The following is a 15,694-nucleotide window of genomic DNA, read 5'->3' as shown; positions in this document are numbered from 1 at the left end:
TGGAGACAGATGTGTGAGAAGTTTTCTGGAATGCTCCAGGGCTGATCTGGGAGTTAAAGAGCATCTTCAGCCCTGACAAATGTCCTCTTGGGTGTTGCAAGATGATTAAACTCGGATCCTCTTGGAAAACATCCAACATGAAAGCAAAGTTTTAATTTTAGAAAGAAATAGTGTTAATCTGTGGTGGGGTTGTCTGGAAGCAGAACAGCTGAGTGTCCCTGGGGTGGGTTTAGCATCAGGAATATTCAAGTATTGGGAGTGTTTGAGCAGCTGTAATAATTGAAGATTTTTCAGTTGTGTCTTATTGAAATGCAACTGCAGAGTTGTTACCTTTTTAATGGTAATAAGGTCTTTAAAAACAGTAATTCCTGCACTGCAAGGAAATCTGTTGGGATTCTCTAAAGGAGGATGGAGCCAGGTGGGGGTGGTGCTCTGCTCCCAGGGAACAAGGGACAGGACGAGAAGAAACGGCCTCAGGCTGTGCCAGGGGAGGTTCAGGTTGGACATCAGGAGGAATTTCTTCCTGGAAAGGGTGGTCAGGCATTGGAAGGGGCTGCCCAGGAAGGTGGTGGAGTCCTCAGCCCTGGAGGTGTCCAAGGAATGACTGGACGTGGCACAGGGTGGACTCAGTGACCTCGGAGGTCTTTTCCAACTTCAGTGATCCTGGGATTCTGTCAAATACAACAACACATGGTTCTGAAGGAAAACGTGATAATCCCAGCTAGGAATTCTTTAAGCAGATTCTAGTGCAGTGGATGCCCTTGGATGGAAAGGAGGCATCTCATTCTCCATGACTTCATGGAACCCTTTCCATCCCCACACGGTGGGTACAGACCATCTCCAGAGGGTGTCAGCTCTGAGGCTGGAAGCTGAAAACTCAGGTTCTGAGCTTTCCATGCCCTCCCTGCTTGGTGTTGCTGCTTATTTTCAGGTCTAACATGTTGGTTTTTTTTCCTCTTTGTCCCCAGGAACTACCATGTATTTTATTACCTCCTGGCAGGAGCAAGCGAGGAGGAGAGATCAGCATTTCACCTGAAGCAGCCAGAGGAATATCATTACCTCAACCAGGTGGGAATTCTATACAGGAATACGATACAGGGCCTTGCCTTTTCTGCTGCTGACATTTAATGCTAATAAAGAAAAGAGGTGGAGTAGTAAAAATGGGGTTTCCTAATGCTTTACAGGAAGTCTCCCATCACTGGAAATAATTCCTCCTTGGCAATGTGAACACCTGGTAGTGTGGGGAAAATAATCAGTGTTTTCCCTCCCTGGGATATGTTAAATATATTGAGGTTTTAATTGCTGGAGGGAAGAACAGTAATAATTTCTCTGTTATCTGTGTGAATGTTGTTTCCTCATTAACATCTGTCTGCTGAGCAGGAGAAAAGGGGGAAATGTGGGACACTTGGATATAACACCTTGCATGAGGTAGTTCTAATCCTGTAGCTTCCTGGCTGGCTTTGAATTTAACAATTAATAGAAATCAAACCACAGCAACCATTGAAAATCGGGGAATTAAGAGTGAATGAGGTGTTACCAACAACCAAGTAAACTCAGCTTATATGATAATAACTTTATAATAAACTGATTGACTTCAGGTATTTAAGCAGTTGTCCACTGGTGCTTGTGGATAGGGACTTCAGAGAGAAAAAAGGAGGAGGAATATGTGGGGGAGGAGTTAAGTCATCCACTGATTTTAACTGATTACAATTTTCTTGGCACTGAAACATGAGGAACAATGAGGAGTGATTTGACCCATAAGCTGGAGAGAAACTTGGACCCACAGCTCAGCCCAAATGGCCTTTAGTCTTTCTAGAGGTATAATTTCACTCTGGAATAGTCTCAATTACCAGGGGCTTCTTAAAGATCTTTTTAAAGATCGATGCCAAAATCCACTGTCCCATTAACAACTCCCACCCTGGAGCGGCAGGATTGGGAAATCTGCCCAAAGAGGGAGCACACCAAGAGCTGCAGGCTCTTTGCTGCATCTTGGAGCCTCAGGCACGTTGGAGAACGTGGTGTGGTCTCCAGCACCATCTGTGCTGCGATTTTGCAGCAGGAACGTGCCAAGATGGAATGTTTTGGCACATTCCCAGGCTTTGTTGGGCCATCCAGTCATTTGGTGTTAGTGGAAAACATTGCTTTTAATTACAGCCCCCCCTTTTTTTTTTAATAGCAATTTAAGGGTGTTAATATTGAAAGTAAAATCAGAAATCTAATGGCATGTGGTATGTGGAAGCAGGGAAATGTTCTAAATTACGGTGAAATGTTTCTTTTAATCTAAATGAAGGTTTGGTGGGACAAGTAGGCTGGGGAAGGATGCTGAGGTACCTCCAGTGGAGGAGGGCAGTGGAGTCTGGACTTCCCTGGACACGGTGACAGTCTGAGTTTTTAGTTTTTCAGGGTTTTTTTTTTAATAATTAGAGTGAGAAGACCATTTACCGCTGAGGACTGTGGGAAAATGGTGCCTTCAGATGTGGGCAGGGCATGGTTTCACATCCAGACCATCTGACAGTGCAGGAGCAACTTTCCCCTGCCCTACAGGCAAAGGGGAAAAGGAAAATAAGGAGAGCAAAGGCGAAAGAGGTAGTGGAGAAATGGAAAAAGAAATTTGGGAATCATATCGGGGGGAAATTAGAAAATGAGCCTCGAGCATATCCAGTCACTTCTTAAATGTGTCCTGGAGAAGTCCCTGCCTTTTAAAAGGGAAAATAACCAGGAAATGAAATGTTTGACTGAAAAATAAATATTAATGTTGAGAAGCCATCACATTGAACCCCTCAAGTCCAGGGGTGACTCAGGCCTTGAGTCAGGACTCTTGGTCTGCTCCCGGTTCCTCCGGGTGTGTTCTGACACAACGTGCACTTTGCATTGCAGATCACAAGTAACCCAGTCAGGGATTGCACCAGACTCTGCTGCTCATCAGGCTGCTGGGCTGTAAGTGCAGGGAGCAGGTTGGAAATAAAGATTTAAAGAGTTTTTTAGACACAAGTTGACTTTAACCATCGCCTGAGTTTGGGTGAGTTCTCCACCTCCCACCCTAATGGCAGGTGTACCCACCTCTGTGTACTCTGCAACTCACTGAGTATTTTCTGTGCTGATTATTCACCTTTATCAGTTTCTAAATTAATGATTTGCAGGTTTAGATCCTTGTTTTCAGCTCCTCAGGAGCTCTGGGGCCAAGTTTCTCTCCCTCCTGGGACTGGTCACCGGTGTGCCTTGACTTCTCTTAGCTCCACCTCTGTCTGATTGGAAAAAGACACAAATTCCTAAAAAGCTTTGGAATGTTCCTGGAAGAATCTCGCTTTTGCAGCACTTACATGTGCCTGGAGCAGAGGTTGAGAGTAGAAACCAACCAAATCTGCTTTTCAGTGGGATTTTTCCATCAGTGGAAAGCGCTTCAGGTAAAGCAAAGGTTTCTTCAACTCTGGAGAAAAAGAAAAGGTTTTCAAACCCATTGACCTTCTTGTGTGAGAGGGCAACACTGTGAGAAGGAATCAGCACCAGGAATGAAAAAGGATTATAAATCTTACCTGAAAAAAGTCCGAGGAAGCAACAATGAAACGATTCTTGTCCTCGGAGAGCCGCCGTCGCTGCCCTGCTCAGGGAGCAGGTAGTGGGGGTTATTTGGGGTCTGGGCACTACTTAACCCGCTCTGCCTTGCTTTCAGATGACAAAGAAACCCCTCAGCCAGAGCTGGGATGATTATTGCTATGACTCTGAGCCGGTCAGTACCAGAACCCGCGTGTTGCTGCTCTCCCTGGGGGAGCAAAGCCAAACTGAGCTTAACCCATTAACTCCCCTCTGCCCCTGCAGTGCTGTTGCTTGTGATGGTCCAGTTGGTTTTCTCCGTCGCCCTTTTTGGGTTCCTTCCATCTGGAAAGCTGCTTCAGCAGTTGGGGATGGTCAGCTCTTCACAGTCATCTTAGTTTTATGGACTAAGGGGGTTTTATTCCTTCTTGATAATAAGACGGGATGATTTATGGGAACTGTGACGTGGCAGCAATGTGAAAATTGAAATTCCTTTCTGACAAAACAGCAGATCAGCCTCTTGCTGCCCCAGGAGAAGCATCACTTCGTGCTGGTTGTAGTGGTGTATCCGCTCTCCAGCTTCCAGGGGAAAAAAACAAACCAAACCCACCCCCCAACCATCTGTGAGAAAATCAAATCCTGATATTGTTCAGAGTGCAAAACAATTTGTTCTCCTGAGATACTTCTGCTGACTCAATCATCCTTTCCACATGGATCACCCCAAAAAGGGCAATGGGGAAGCTTCTCCCCCTTCAGCTGGTGATGTGCTTTGGAGTCTGTGTGGCCTGTGGTGCTCCCTGGGCTCTGTCCTGCATGTGGGAGCATGTTTGGGATCAGCTGCCTGTGGTTCCTGCTCATTTTGTCGTGTGCTTGATGGTTGCCAAGCTCTTGCTGATGCATCTGGAAGAGTAAGGGGTGATCTGTGAAAGAGCTGGGCTTCACCTGGGCTAAATAAGTGTCTTAACAGCCAAGATTTCCTTGCAAAATCCTTAGTGGAGGGGGAGGGAAAGGGGATCTAACCCTCCCAATATTAAAAATATGGGATATTGGATTGGCATCCTTAATCCGTCAGCATCCTTGGGGGTCCTGCAGGAGCAGGGAGTGCTGAGTAGATGCTGTTCTATATGCACTTTATAAGTTGCAAAGCCCGTGGTTGCTTTAGGAATGGGTTGGGACAATTTCCTGGAGGAATTACGATTGAAACAACCCCAAACCCACATGTTGTTACAATTTGACTGTTTAGCTGTTTAGGATCGTTTTATTTGGGATCATTTGCTCTGATATTCCTAGGAAATAACATCTTTGCTTCAGCTGATGAGTCATTCTCAAGCCTACCCCAGACCTCTCCCCACCTCCATGGATTCAGCCCGCTGCAGGCGGATGGTTTATAAAGCCACTCTATTTTATCCTCTTTAAACTTTCCATGGAAATCCATGGATTGCTTCGATGTGACGATGGGAAGCAGGGGGACCCCCTTGTACTGGGAACCTATTTGCTCTGACAGGATATTTGGTCTGTGGGGATGGACTTGTCTGCTCGAATCTCAAGGAACCTCCTCTTGTCTGTAATTATCATCCCCTTCCCATCCATCAGGAAGCGGTGCTGGGCCGGAGCGCTGCGGAGAGCATCCGCTTTTAGGGAGAGAATTTGCTAAAAGCCTTTCCATGCGGATTAATGAGTCGGGCAATTGTTATGTAAATCATTAATTAAGTTGCCTTCGGCGGAGATTGTGCCACTTCTGAGCCGTCCCTGGGATTTGCTGTGGACTCGTGACTTCATTTTGGAGGAGCGGTGCCAGCGAATGGAAACGGCTCCTGGGATGTGCAGTGCCACCAGAAGCACCCCTCGGTGTCTTTATAAAGCGCTTTCAAAAGGCCTGATTTGCAGAGTTTGTGGGTTTGTCGTTGTCCTGCCCACCCCAGGTGCCACCAGAACGGGGGTGGAAACACCCCCAAGTTGTCCTCAGCAACAGTGCAGGTGCTGAGGAAGCCAAGGTTGGAGTTCAGGAGGGACAACTCCCTCTCCCGAGGTTTTGTGGTGTCAATAACCACGTTGGTGATGCTCCACAGTGTGGGGGTCTTTGTGTTCCTTCGGACACACACAGCTCTTAAAAATGGGAATTTTCAACCTTCTCCTAATAAGAGGTGAAAAAGTCCCTTTTCTGAGGAGTATTTCCTAACTCAGGCATGTTCTTTTCTCCTTAAATTTCAGCCCCTGTGCGTGGCTTTAAGTGGTTTTCCTGTTCAACAGCTCCAAATTCCCTTTATCCGTGGAGCATTAACTTGTCCCTGGGGACAATTGATTCCAAATTGTCGATTTTCTTGTCCAGTTGCTCTTCTCTGGCTTTTAGTTGAGGGGACGGCGCAGTTGTGGGGGAATCTCCTCTTTTGTAATAAATATTTTAAAAATGTAAATAACATAATATGTAATAATATTATTATTTAAATACAAACCCAATATAAATAAAGATTTTAAATAAAGATTTCCTCCTTAAATGGTAGCTCTGGCTGTAATGATGCTGATACAGTTGTGAGGTTTTATATGCTGCAAGACACAGAGCTGCTACCATAAAATAACCTCATTCTCTATATTCCATATTTATGGTTTATTTTCTGGGCTATAAGTGAGTCCAAGTGTCTTCCCAAGTGTTCACATAACCTGTTTATTCCAGAATTTCCAAATTATTTGTGCAAATTTTTGCTTGGGTGATATATGTGATTTACAGGAAAAGGATCAAAATAAAATGTGCAGATTCAGGTGTTTAATTAATTGAAAGCTAAAATTTTTATTTTTATTATTTTAGTAGATTTTTAATAGAATTTTTTAGAATTTCTGGAGTTTTTATAGAATTTATTTATCCCTGGATTAACTTGCAGAAAGTCTCTATATAAGTGTTAGTAAAATATTCCGGGCATTATCTGAAACAACTAAACTGTTCAGACACATGAGGAGCCTCCAAGAAGTATAAAATATCTTGGATTTCAAATTCTCCCAATGCCTGCATTTTTAGATAACTTCCCTGGAATTAGAATAAAGTTAGTGAAAAACATATTTAAAGCTTTCCCACGCAGGGTTTAATTCACTGATAAGTGACATGAAATTATGTGGATTTTTTTCTAAACTGAATTTTTCCTCTTTAGTTATAGGAATTTTTAATGGAGCAGGACTTCTTGTGGAAGAAACTGCCTGTAAATGGGAAACAAATTTCACCTAGTTGTTAATTCACAGCCCTTTTGTGTGTGAGTTGTCCCAAACTGCCGAGCGACTCGTCTTGTGTTAGAGGTTAAAGCTGGGAAATAAGGATGTCTCTCCAGGAAAAATTAGCCCCAAATGTAATTCTTCCAGTCCCAGCTTGGAAATGTTGCTGATCAAAGGCTTGGAGATCACACAGGGATGTTTCTGGAGTGCTGACTTGGCCACCTGGCCGTGCCCTGAGTGAATTTCTCCTGGTGCTCACTCCCTGTGTTGGAATTTCCAGGATTGCTTCTCCGTGGAAGGGGAGGACTTGAAGCACGACTTTGAGCGGTTACAGCTGGCCATGGAGATGGTGGGATTCCTGCCGAAGACACGCAGACAGTGAGTTCATTTTCCATAATATTAGTTGAGGTCACCCCCCTCCATAATGGCCTGACTTGAGTGAACGTGACCCTTGGGAAGGAGCTGTGAGTCACTGGAACGATGTTCTCCAGAGAAACTGTGGCTGCCCCATCCCTGCAAGTGTCCAAGGGCAGGCTGGACGGGGCTTGGAGCAACCTGGGCTAGTGGAAGGTGTCCCTGCCCATGACAGGGGGTGGAATGAGTTGAGTTTAAGGTCCCTTCCAATCCAAACCGTTCCGTGATTCTGTGATCCCGTGATCGTTACTGTAGTTAACGATTCTCCTCATGCAAATGGAGCGTTGGCAGAACTTGACATCTTCAAGTATTTTTCAACTCTTCATGAATAGTCATGGCTTACTCTGCATGTCATGAATCCAGATCCTAGTTTAATCAGAAATCCTGATTATCACTCCTCAAACTTAACCCTTTGCATGCAGTTGCAGCTCTGTACACTCATTTTCCCCCCTAAATTCACTGGAAGTGCTGGTTGGAAAACTGGACTTTTTACTTAGATTGCAGTACAGCACCTTCCACCAACTGCAAGGATTTCTATGAGAGTCATCTTCAACCAAACCCACAAGATAATTCCTCTCATGTTGAGTAGGTTGGGATAAATTTGACATAAAAAAATTGCCACAAAGACATTTTCACCCAACCGACAATTTTCAGCAGCTCATCCTGTATCCCCCACTTGTAACAAATCAATTCTGAAATTAAAACTGCCTTTTCTCTATCTGTCCCACACACATGGATAAACCCAGGAATACAAACTTCCAGTGTGAGCAGCTTCTTTTATCAGGTTTCAGCGACAAGGTTTGTTGAGGGTGCAGTGAGGGGGTTTAATTGCCAGAGTAAAGCAATCACTCTGTGTGAGGACTGTTGGATGGCACAGTAAATTCACACTTTTGATTTACTGTGCAATGATTTTTCCTTCTGTTTCTCCTGGCGAATTTTACTTGTCAAAAATAAAGCCAGTTCTTCACTATACCAGCAAATTTATTTTGCTCAGGGTTGTACAACTGTAACACTAGTAAGGAACCACCATCAGCTGAGCTTAGAAAGGACAGTTTAAATATTACTATACTTTTATAAGTAGCTTTTTTTATACCAAAGCACAGGGTTTCACCTCTGTGGAAACAGAGAAATTTTGATAATTGCACTCCTGTAATTTGCGATAAGGAATCAGTACCTCTGGTCTGGAGAGAAGGAAGGACTGGCTTGGAGAGGTGTTGTCCAAGCTGGTGGCGTGGCTGGGAATCACATTTGGGTTAGTCATTTTTAAGTCCCCAGAGAGGGTAGGAATAGGGACAGACAGGGTTTATAGCTGAAGTCAACCATGACTCAGAAGTTGGACTCCATGATCCTTTCGTGTCCCTTTGAACTCAGGATATTCCTATTTTTCTGGAGGTGGATATAACTTAAAAATGACCAAATTGCCCCCCAAACTGGAAAATTGGTTGGATAAATTTACTTTTCTCTGTCTCAGTTGCTTATATATTATAAAAGCCTGTTATTTTTGCCTTTTTTGTGTAGGCTTCCTACATCGGCCTAGATGGGAGAAGGACAAATGTGTGCCAGGGGACTAAGGAGGGTCTCCTGCCTGGCCAAGCCCACTCTCCCCCTTCATTTAGGCAATTGCATGATATATATTTCATCTGAATATTAAGATCACTCGAGGATCTCTGTTTTTCTTACAATGTGGGGGTCATTTTGTAACCACGGCTTTGACGTGTTCAGTGATTTTCAAGGAAGCCTCAGCAGTGCAAGTTTGGTACTTGACTGAGTGAAAACCTTTTTGACATGAGTTGAGTTGGACACTTCGGATTGAAAATTAGAGGAAGGAGCCAAATAGGAAGATGGCCCTTGGAGATTTTTTTAATTTGCTTTATGAAAAAAACAGCTGAGTGCAAATGAATTCTCTGTGTTTCCTGTAGGATTTTCTCTCTCCTGTCGGCGATCCTGCACCTGGGGAACATCCGCTACAAAAAGAAGACCTACAGGGATGACTCCATTGATATTTGTAACCCTGAAATCCTTCCTGTTGTGTCAGAGCTGCTGGAGGTAAGGCTTGGCTTTTCCTCCTGGTGTGTTCCCACCTGATGAGCCACTTCTGGTTTATACCAGAATTTATTTCCCGTTTCCCTGCAGAGTAAGTTCTCCTGTGTTACCTCTTGTTCGTGTTTGCCAGTGGAAAGTTAGAAAGAGATTTTGATGAGGTTTTTACCGCAGGTTTTTTGCCCCTACTCTTCAACTTTGGGTTTCATTGACTGAAAATCCTGTTTGTGGGGTTAAATAGGAAAGATTGCAAAGCAGGTCTGGGTTTCAACACAGCAGTTCCATCAGTGACCAACCATCCAAGTGCCCTGATGCTCCTCAGGTCTGCTTCAAACCTGTCTGAGAAGCTGGAGCTGTTGTAAGACCATGTAAGACTCAACTCTCAGGCACATGGTGTGACTCCTGGGGATGGTCCTTTGCAGGGGTAAGAGTTGGACTCAATGATCCTTGTGTGTCCCTTCCAACTCAGCATATTCTGGGATTCAGCCCCTCCTGACGTGGGCAGAGGTGGCCAAAAGCTCTCCTTGCTCTCACTTCTCTTGAAGTGCTTTAAACCACTTGTAACTGAGATGTTACTCTTGTAGTTGGTTATAACAACAGTTCTCTTTATCCTTTTGTACTCCCTGGATGGTCTGGAAGGTTAATTTTTACTGATTTTATGAGAAGCATCTGAAGGTGACTCCTCATTTTGTGGACACCTGATGCTCTGCCCATTCCTTCCATTAAATAATTGTGTTGTCTCCTGACCTAAAGAACTTGGGAATTGGTCGTCAGGGATTTTCGTAGCACTTCATTAATGCCTTAAATTTAGGGAGGGGAAGCTTCTGTAAAGTCTGGGGATGAGCAACTGGATGCTCTTTGTGTCTTGGCCTTAGAGATGCCAGAAATAAACAGAAGGAAAATATAAGTTGGGAGGAGAATGTTGTTGATTTTACCCTGTAAAAATGGCCAAGTGAGTTAAGTAATTGTTTTTTAAAAAAGCTTTGGATAAGTGGGTGACTTAGAGATCTGAAAGAGTTCCATTCCAGGCTTTGGGTCTTTGCCCTGACTTTGCAAACAAACTCTTCTGCAACATCTCCACCCTGTGAGGTACCGGCGTGTTCTTTACTCGTGAACACGTGAAATGATGCATCAGATGAGCCACATAAATCCAAGGGTGGCTTGATGCCATGGTCTGGAACCAGGTAGTGTCAACAACATGGAAAAATAAATTAATTAATTAATATTTTTCATCATTTTGAAAAAAAACCCAAACACTACTAGATTCTGGTGTAGCTGAGCAAAGTGATGGATTTCTGTTCATTTTGATGATCCCTTTGCAAGTTAAATGGCCACACAGAACGTAAAATGCTTGTTAATTAATCAGGGCAGTGCAGATCTTGGGGGTGATCTGGTGAAATACATGGCTGGATTTGGGGAAGTAGTGTTGCTTGTCCTTAAATTTGCATTATATGGTAATTTATCCCTGGTACTGGAGATTCTGGCTGCCTCCAAGTGTAAACTTTTCAACAGACCCACTGAAATCAAGGAAATAATCCCATTTTCTGAATTGATTTCTTTTCTGAAATGGCAGGTTTTTTTCAGATCTGAAAAGCTGTCATTGCTTATTCAGATTTGACCAAAAGGGAGAACCAAAGAGTTCAAAGAGATGAAACACCATTACAAAGATCATCCATCCCACTTTACTCAGGAGCTGGCTGCTTACAACTCTCCACATTCAGTGTAGTGAATTCTTCTCAGCCAGACACCAAAAATACTGGTTGAAACATTTGACACTTTGTACTTTGTCTCATTTGGACAATTACTTTTATTACTTTTTTTTTTTTTTGTGGTCACTGCGCAGAGAACACTTTTGCTTTTCCCATTGTTACTAAAACTTATGAATTGGCTTGAAAAAGTTGTTAATCCCCTCCCTAGGTCTTGGCATTGCTCGCTAAGACTGGAAAATCATCACAGAATGGAAGTAATATGAGCTGACAAAGAGTTGGACTTCCTTTCCTGCAGCCACCGGGTGCCTGGTGGGACGGTCTGGAGCAAAGCAAAGTGGTGGGAGAAACCCCCTCTTCTGTGATCCGATACTTCCCTATTTTGGGAAAAGTTTTGGGTTGGTTTTTATGCTCAAAAGGCTCATGGGATTTGTTCAGTCAAGGATTTGACACGGAAAAGAGAAGGAAAAAGTCCACCTGGACTTGGTGGAAGGGCTCAGAGGAGCAGGAGCTGGGTTGGCCAAGCACGGCTCCAATGGAGTGTTGGCCTTCACGTGCCGGAAGGGAACCAACAGCCTCGCTGAAATGAGACATTTAGACAAAACTAAGGTGTTTTCCCTCTCCAAAGGGAAGTTTGGCCCAAATTCTGTGAGCTGGGTTTGTGTTGGAACCTCCAAGGACGACTGGGGGAGTTTCCCTGCTGCACCCGCTAATGCACCACCACTGCACAGCCATCTTCCCTTTGGGTAATAGGATTTGTGTCCTTATAAAATGAAGCAATACAGAGATTTTCTGAAGGAATCTGGGAGGAGATGATGACCTGTGCTGGATTTGCATTTTCTTAGATACCAACACCCCATCCAACATGTTTTTGCTTTATTAAACCATCCAGCCCAGCATTTGTTGAAGCAGCAAACTGCAATATAGGATTTTGGCCAGACTCTGCAGATCATTGTTTCATTTACAGTAAACCCCTGATTCCATTTTTTTGTCAGGAATAGACATAGCCTGTGGATTATGTGATGCTTTTGGCAGGTTTTTCACGGCCTTTGTTTAAACTCTGCTGAAATGCCGTGCCGGGGAGTGATGTCAAGGCTGCCTGATGGATCCAGCAGACGTGGGGTCCTGTGCAAGCGCTGCAAATATCTCTGCAGAAATCCTGGAGGGTTGGGGAAAACCGGGCAAAACTTTTGTACTTCTGGGAGAAAATCTTGGAAAGGCTCCTTTGTGGGTTTATCAGCAAAAACAATCTCTTAGAAATGATCTGGTCGAGCTTAAGAGAGACTTTTTTTTTGCCATTAGAAGAGCAAGAACATTTTAATTCTTGTATGTTTACTAATAGAGGAAATTATTTCCATTGGAGAAGGAGGTAAGTTCTGTCTGTGCTCAGTGGAGCAGTTTTATGTTCAGTTTCTAGGTTTAGTAGCCATCCCTGGTGCAAAGAAAGGTAAATATAAATTATCAAGTGCCCTCAATTAACTTTGCCAGATCTCCTTGTGCATCGAGGCCATTTGTGTTTGGCCTCCACGGGAGATTTATGTGCTCAAGTTCTTCTTCTACTAAAAAATCGTCTTCAGCTTCCCAGAGGGATCCCACAAGCGTCCTGCTCCTCATGTGATAAACATCTTGGAAAGTAATTGGGGAGGTGAGGGGATTATGAGGCAGACAGTGCTTGAATCCAGCTTTTTCTTCTGGATCCGTTTTCTGGACAGAGTTTTGTGGAATCACGGAATGATTTGGGTTGGAAGGGACCTCCAAAGTTCATCTGGTCCAAACCCCTGCAATGAGCAGGGACATCTTCATCTTCATCAGATGTTTTGAGCCAGAACTTGACTCAGAAAACTTCATAGAATTGTGGAATATCCTCTGTTGGAAGGGACCCACAGGGACCATTGAATCCAACTCCTGGTCCTGCACAGACACCCCAACGATCCCACCCAGTGCCTGAGAGTGTTGTCCAAACACTCCTTGAGCTCTGTCAGCCTTGGTGCTGTGACCACTGCCCTGGGGAGCCTGTTCAGTGCCCGACCACCCTCTGGGGGAAGAACCTTTTCCTCATATCCAGCCTAAACCTCCCCAGACACAGCTCCAGCCGTTCCCTCAGGTCCTTTCTAACTCTCTGGTTATTTGAAAGAAAGTCTGAGGAAAAGATCCAGCTCTTTTCCAAGAAGAGCTGATAGAAATCTGAATGTATTTGCTGTTACTCCACCCCAGGCAGCTTTTGAACAAGCCCTGAGCCCTGTAATCCCTCTCTCAAATATGGGAGGAGAGACAAAACCTGATGTTTTCTTGCTGTCCAGTTGGAAATGGTTCATTTTCCTTCAGCTGCTCTAAGATAACAGCCCAGCAGTGCTGGAGAAGCAATCCCTGCCTGCTTTGGCTCCAGCCCAGCCCTTGCCTGGCGGCTCCCGCCGTGCTCCGCCGGCGTTCACAGCCGGTCATCCTTCCCTGGGTTGTGGAGCTCTGCCCATCCAGCCCTTGGCGCTGGTTCCACTCGCATGTGGCACTGAAGTCTTAATTACAGGGACAAAATGGAGATTTAAGACATAAGCTCCTCCAGGTCATGTTTGAGAGGGAGAGCAGGACATGCCCTTCAGCACCAGAAAGAAAAGATCCACAGGACGAGACCTAGGAGTGGAACTTCCAAGGCAAAAAGTGAAGGAATAAAGGATGTTCTCCGCTTTGCTCCTCTGCTCTGATGGGATTTATCCCTATTTCAGTGGGTCACACCTACTGGAGGAGGAAGTGTTGGGTGTAGGCGATGAGGAAGCTGCACCAGGTGTCCTTAGTCGGAGGGTTTATCTTTGGAAAACTCCAGTGGCTCCTCCTTGGCATCAGGAGCCGAGTACCTTCACACTGTGACCCTCAGTGACAATCAGGCTGGTTTGGCTGTGCCCTGGCTGTTGGTGCTCTGAGGCAATGAAGGAATGGAGATCAAGCTCCACTGGGTGGTAATCCCAGGCAGAGACACAGGGAGAGGCAGGGATTACATTCCCATCCTTGCCAAGTGTGTTTCTCTATGAGAGGGTGGTTCAATGCGATCCCTCCGGGCCAGGAGATGAAGGATCCACATCCACAGGTCTCATCCGTCCTGAAAGCTGAGAAGGAAACCAGGCTGGACGTGAGCTGGGGATGGGGAGGTATGGTGTGGGTAGTTGTTTAAAATCCCCGTGTTTGCTGACAAATCTGGGACTTGGAAACATTTATGTTGTTTAGGGATATTTCATTGGACTGTTTTGATTAGGAACCATCTGACACCCCTCTGTCTTGGTGCCTGGGATAATTAAGAGGAGCCGGCTGTGGGTTTGCACGGCCCTGAAGTGGTATAAGGGCTGGTGTGAGACTCACTTGCTCCAAGCTACGCAGTTGAGGGAGAGCAGCCGATGGTCCTGTGGTCACAACCTGCTGGAAAAGTGTCCACACTTCGCCCCCAGAGACGAAAACTAAAAAAATCACAGATTTTGGTGGATGCAGAGGAACTGAAAACAAATGTGAAATCTTGCTATGGATTTCTGGATGAACCAGGGGATTATGTTTTTCCCCACCTGATTTTAAAGGGTCAAATCAGACTGTGGGAGCTGGGGGCTCCAGAGTTGTCCTGGGCACTCATGAGATGAACCTCGAGGTGTTGATTTCCAATGACATAAAAACCTTGCTGGGTGACATCATGTACAGGTGGCTTGATGTCTTCTGCTTTCCACAGCCACAAGTTCTTGTTAGTTGGTGCTTCAGGAAAAGTCAGTTCTATAGGAATGCCCTGGAGTTCCTCAGGGAGAGTCCCAGGACGGTATTTTTGGTAGAAATAGGTTTTTGTACAGAACAGCATCACTGTTGTGATGGTTCGTGGGATTCCTGGAGTTTCACCAGCTCCTTTGCATTTCCTCTTCACACTAATTCCTCTTCATACTAATTCAGGCTCTGAAGCCTATGGGGCATATGTGGCCTGTCAGATCTGTGGGGTCTCTGGAGCCTATGGGGCCTATAAGGCCTGTGGGGCCTATGGGGCATTGTGGCTTATGAGGCCCATGGAGTCTGTGGGCTTATGGGGTCTGTGTGTCCTGTGGGGTCTATGGGGCCTAATTCCTGGATTAAACCAATAAGTCAAAGTACATCCAATCAGAGAATTGTTTCAGTTGGAAAAGACCTCTGAGCCCATTGAGTCCAATTGTTAAACCACAAAGTTTCCCATTTTCACAAATTGTTTCCCTGCGATAAAAATGTGGCCTTGGATGGCCTCAGGAATGTGGATTTTGGCCTTCCCCAGAGATGTTCTGAACATCTCTGGGGTCTGCATGGAGTCCTTCAGGGAGGAGAGACTTCTGTGCAGCTTCTCAAGCAACGTCATCTCTGTATCGACCCATATCCACGAGTTCTGGGCTCCAAGATTTTCACCCACAAAATCATGGAAATTTTGTCATGGAAATTTAGCAAAGATCAGTCAAAACCCCAAGTATTCAGGTCTAACTGATGTATCCTGGCAGAGAGGGCACCTGCTGAGTTCCTCTCTGGCATGTCAAAATAGGAGGTACCAGGTACCACTTCATTTGTGGGCACCATTGACCTGTTGACTGAAGCATCTGTTCACACAACTGAGTTTTGTTCTGCAAACCAATTCCTGTGAGAGCTGATTGGGGATTGTCACCTCACCAGGGAGCTTTAGGGAGTAAATCTCAAGTGCTTTTCCAAAGGTTTCTTCCTCCTAATTCCTCTCCACGCTGAAAAGCACCAAAAAAACCCCTGAATACACTTGGATATCTCTTAAACTGATGACACTGTTTGGCTGATTAGAGAATAATTTGTGTGAC

At 44.9% G+C, this 15,694-nt stretch overlaps 1 protein-coding gene across 5 annotated transcripts in view; it reads left to right on the top strand.

Annotated features, from left to right (window-relative positions):
• MYO9A (myosin IXA) overlaps nucleotides 1-15,694 on the top strand; it is a 169,347-nt gene that overhangs the window by 68,423 nt on the left and 85,230 nt on the right. For 4 of the 5 annotated variants that reach the window (XM_027724137.2, XM_027724165.2, XM_039382862.1 and 1 more), the window contains exons 5-8: nucleotides 969-1,068; nucleotides 3,671-3,727; nucleotides 7,010-7,107; nucleotides 9,063-9,189. In XM_027724137.2, the coding sequence (XP_027579938.2) occupies nucleotides 969-1,068; nucleotides 3,671-3,727; nucleotides 7,010-7,107; nucleotides 9,063-9,189 (382 nt within the window). The remainder of the gene's footprint in view (nucleotides 1-968; nucleotides 1,069-3,670; nucleotides 3,728-7,009; nucleotides 7,108-9,062; nucleotides 9,190-15,694) is intronic. The other variant, XM_027724157.2, reaches the window with a different exon arrangement.

Source organism: Pipra filicauda, unplaced genomic scaffold (genome assembly GCF_003945595.2).
Source record: "Pipra filicauda isolate LSUMZ 115617 unplaced genomic scaffold, ASM394559v2 scaffold287_size946512_pilon, whole genome shotgun sequence".
Lineage (NCBI taxonomy): Eukaryota > Metazoa > Chordata > Aves > Passeriformes > Pipridae > Pipra > Pipra filicauda.
The sequence above is the reverse complement of the archived record's forward strand: the minus strand, read 5'-3'. Positions and strand labels throughout refer to the sequence as shown.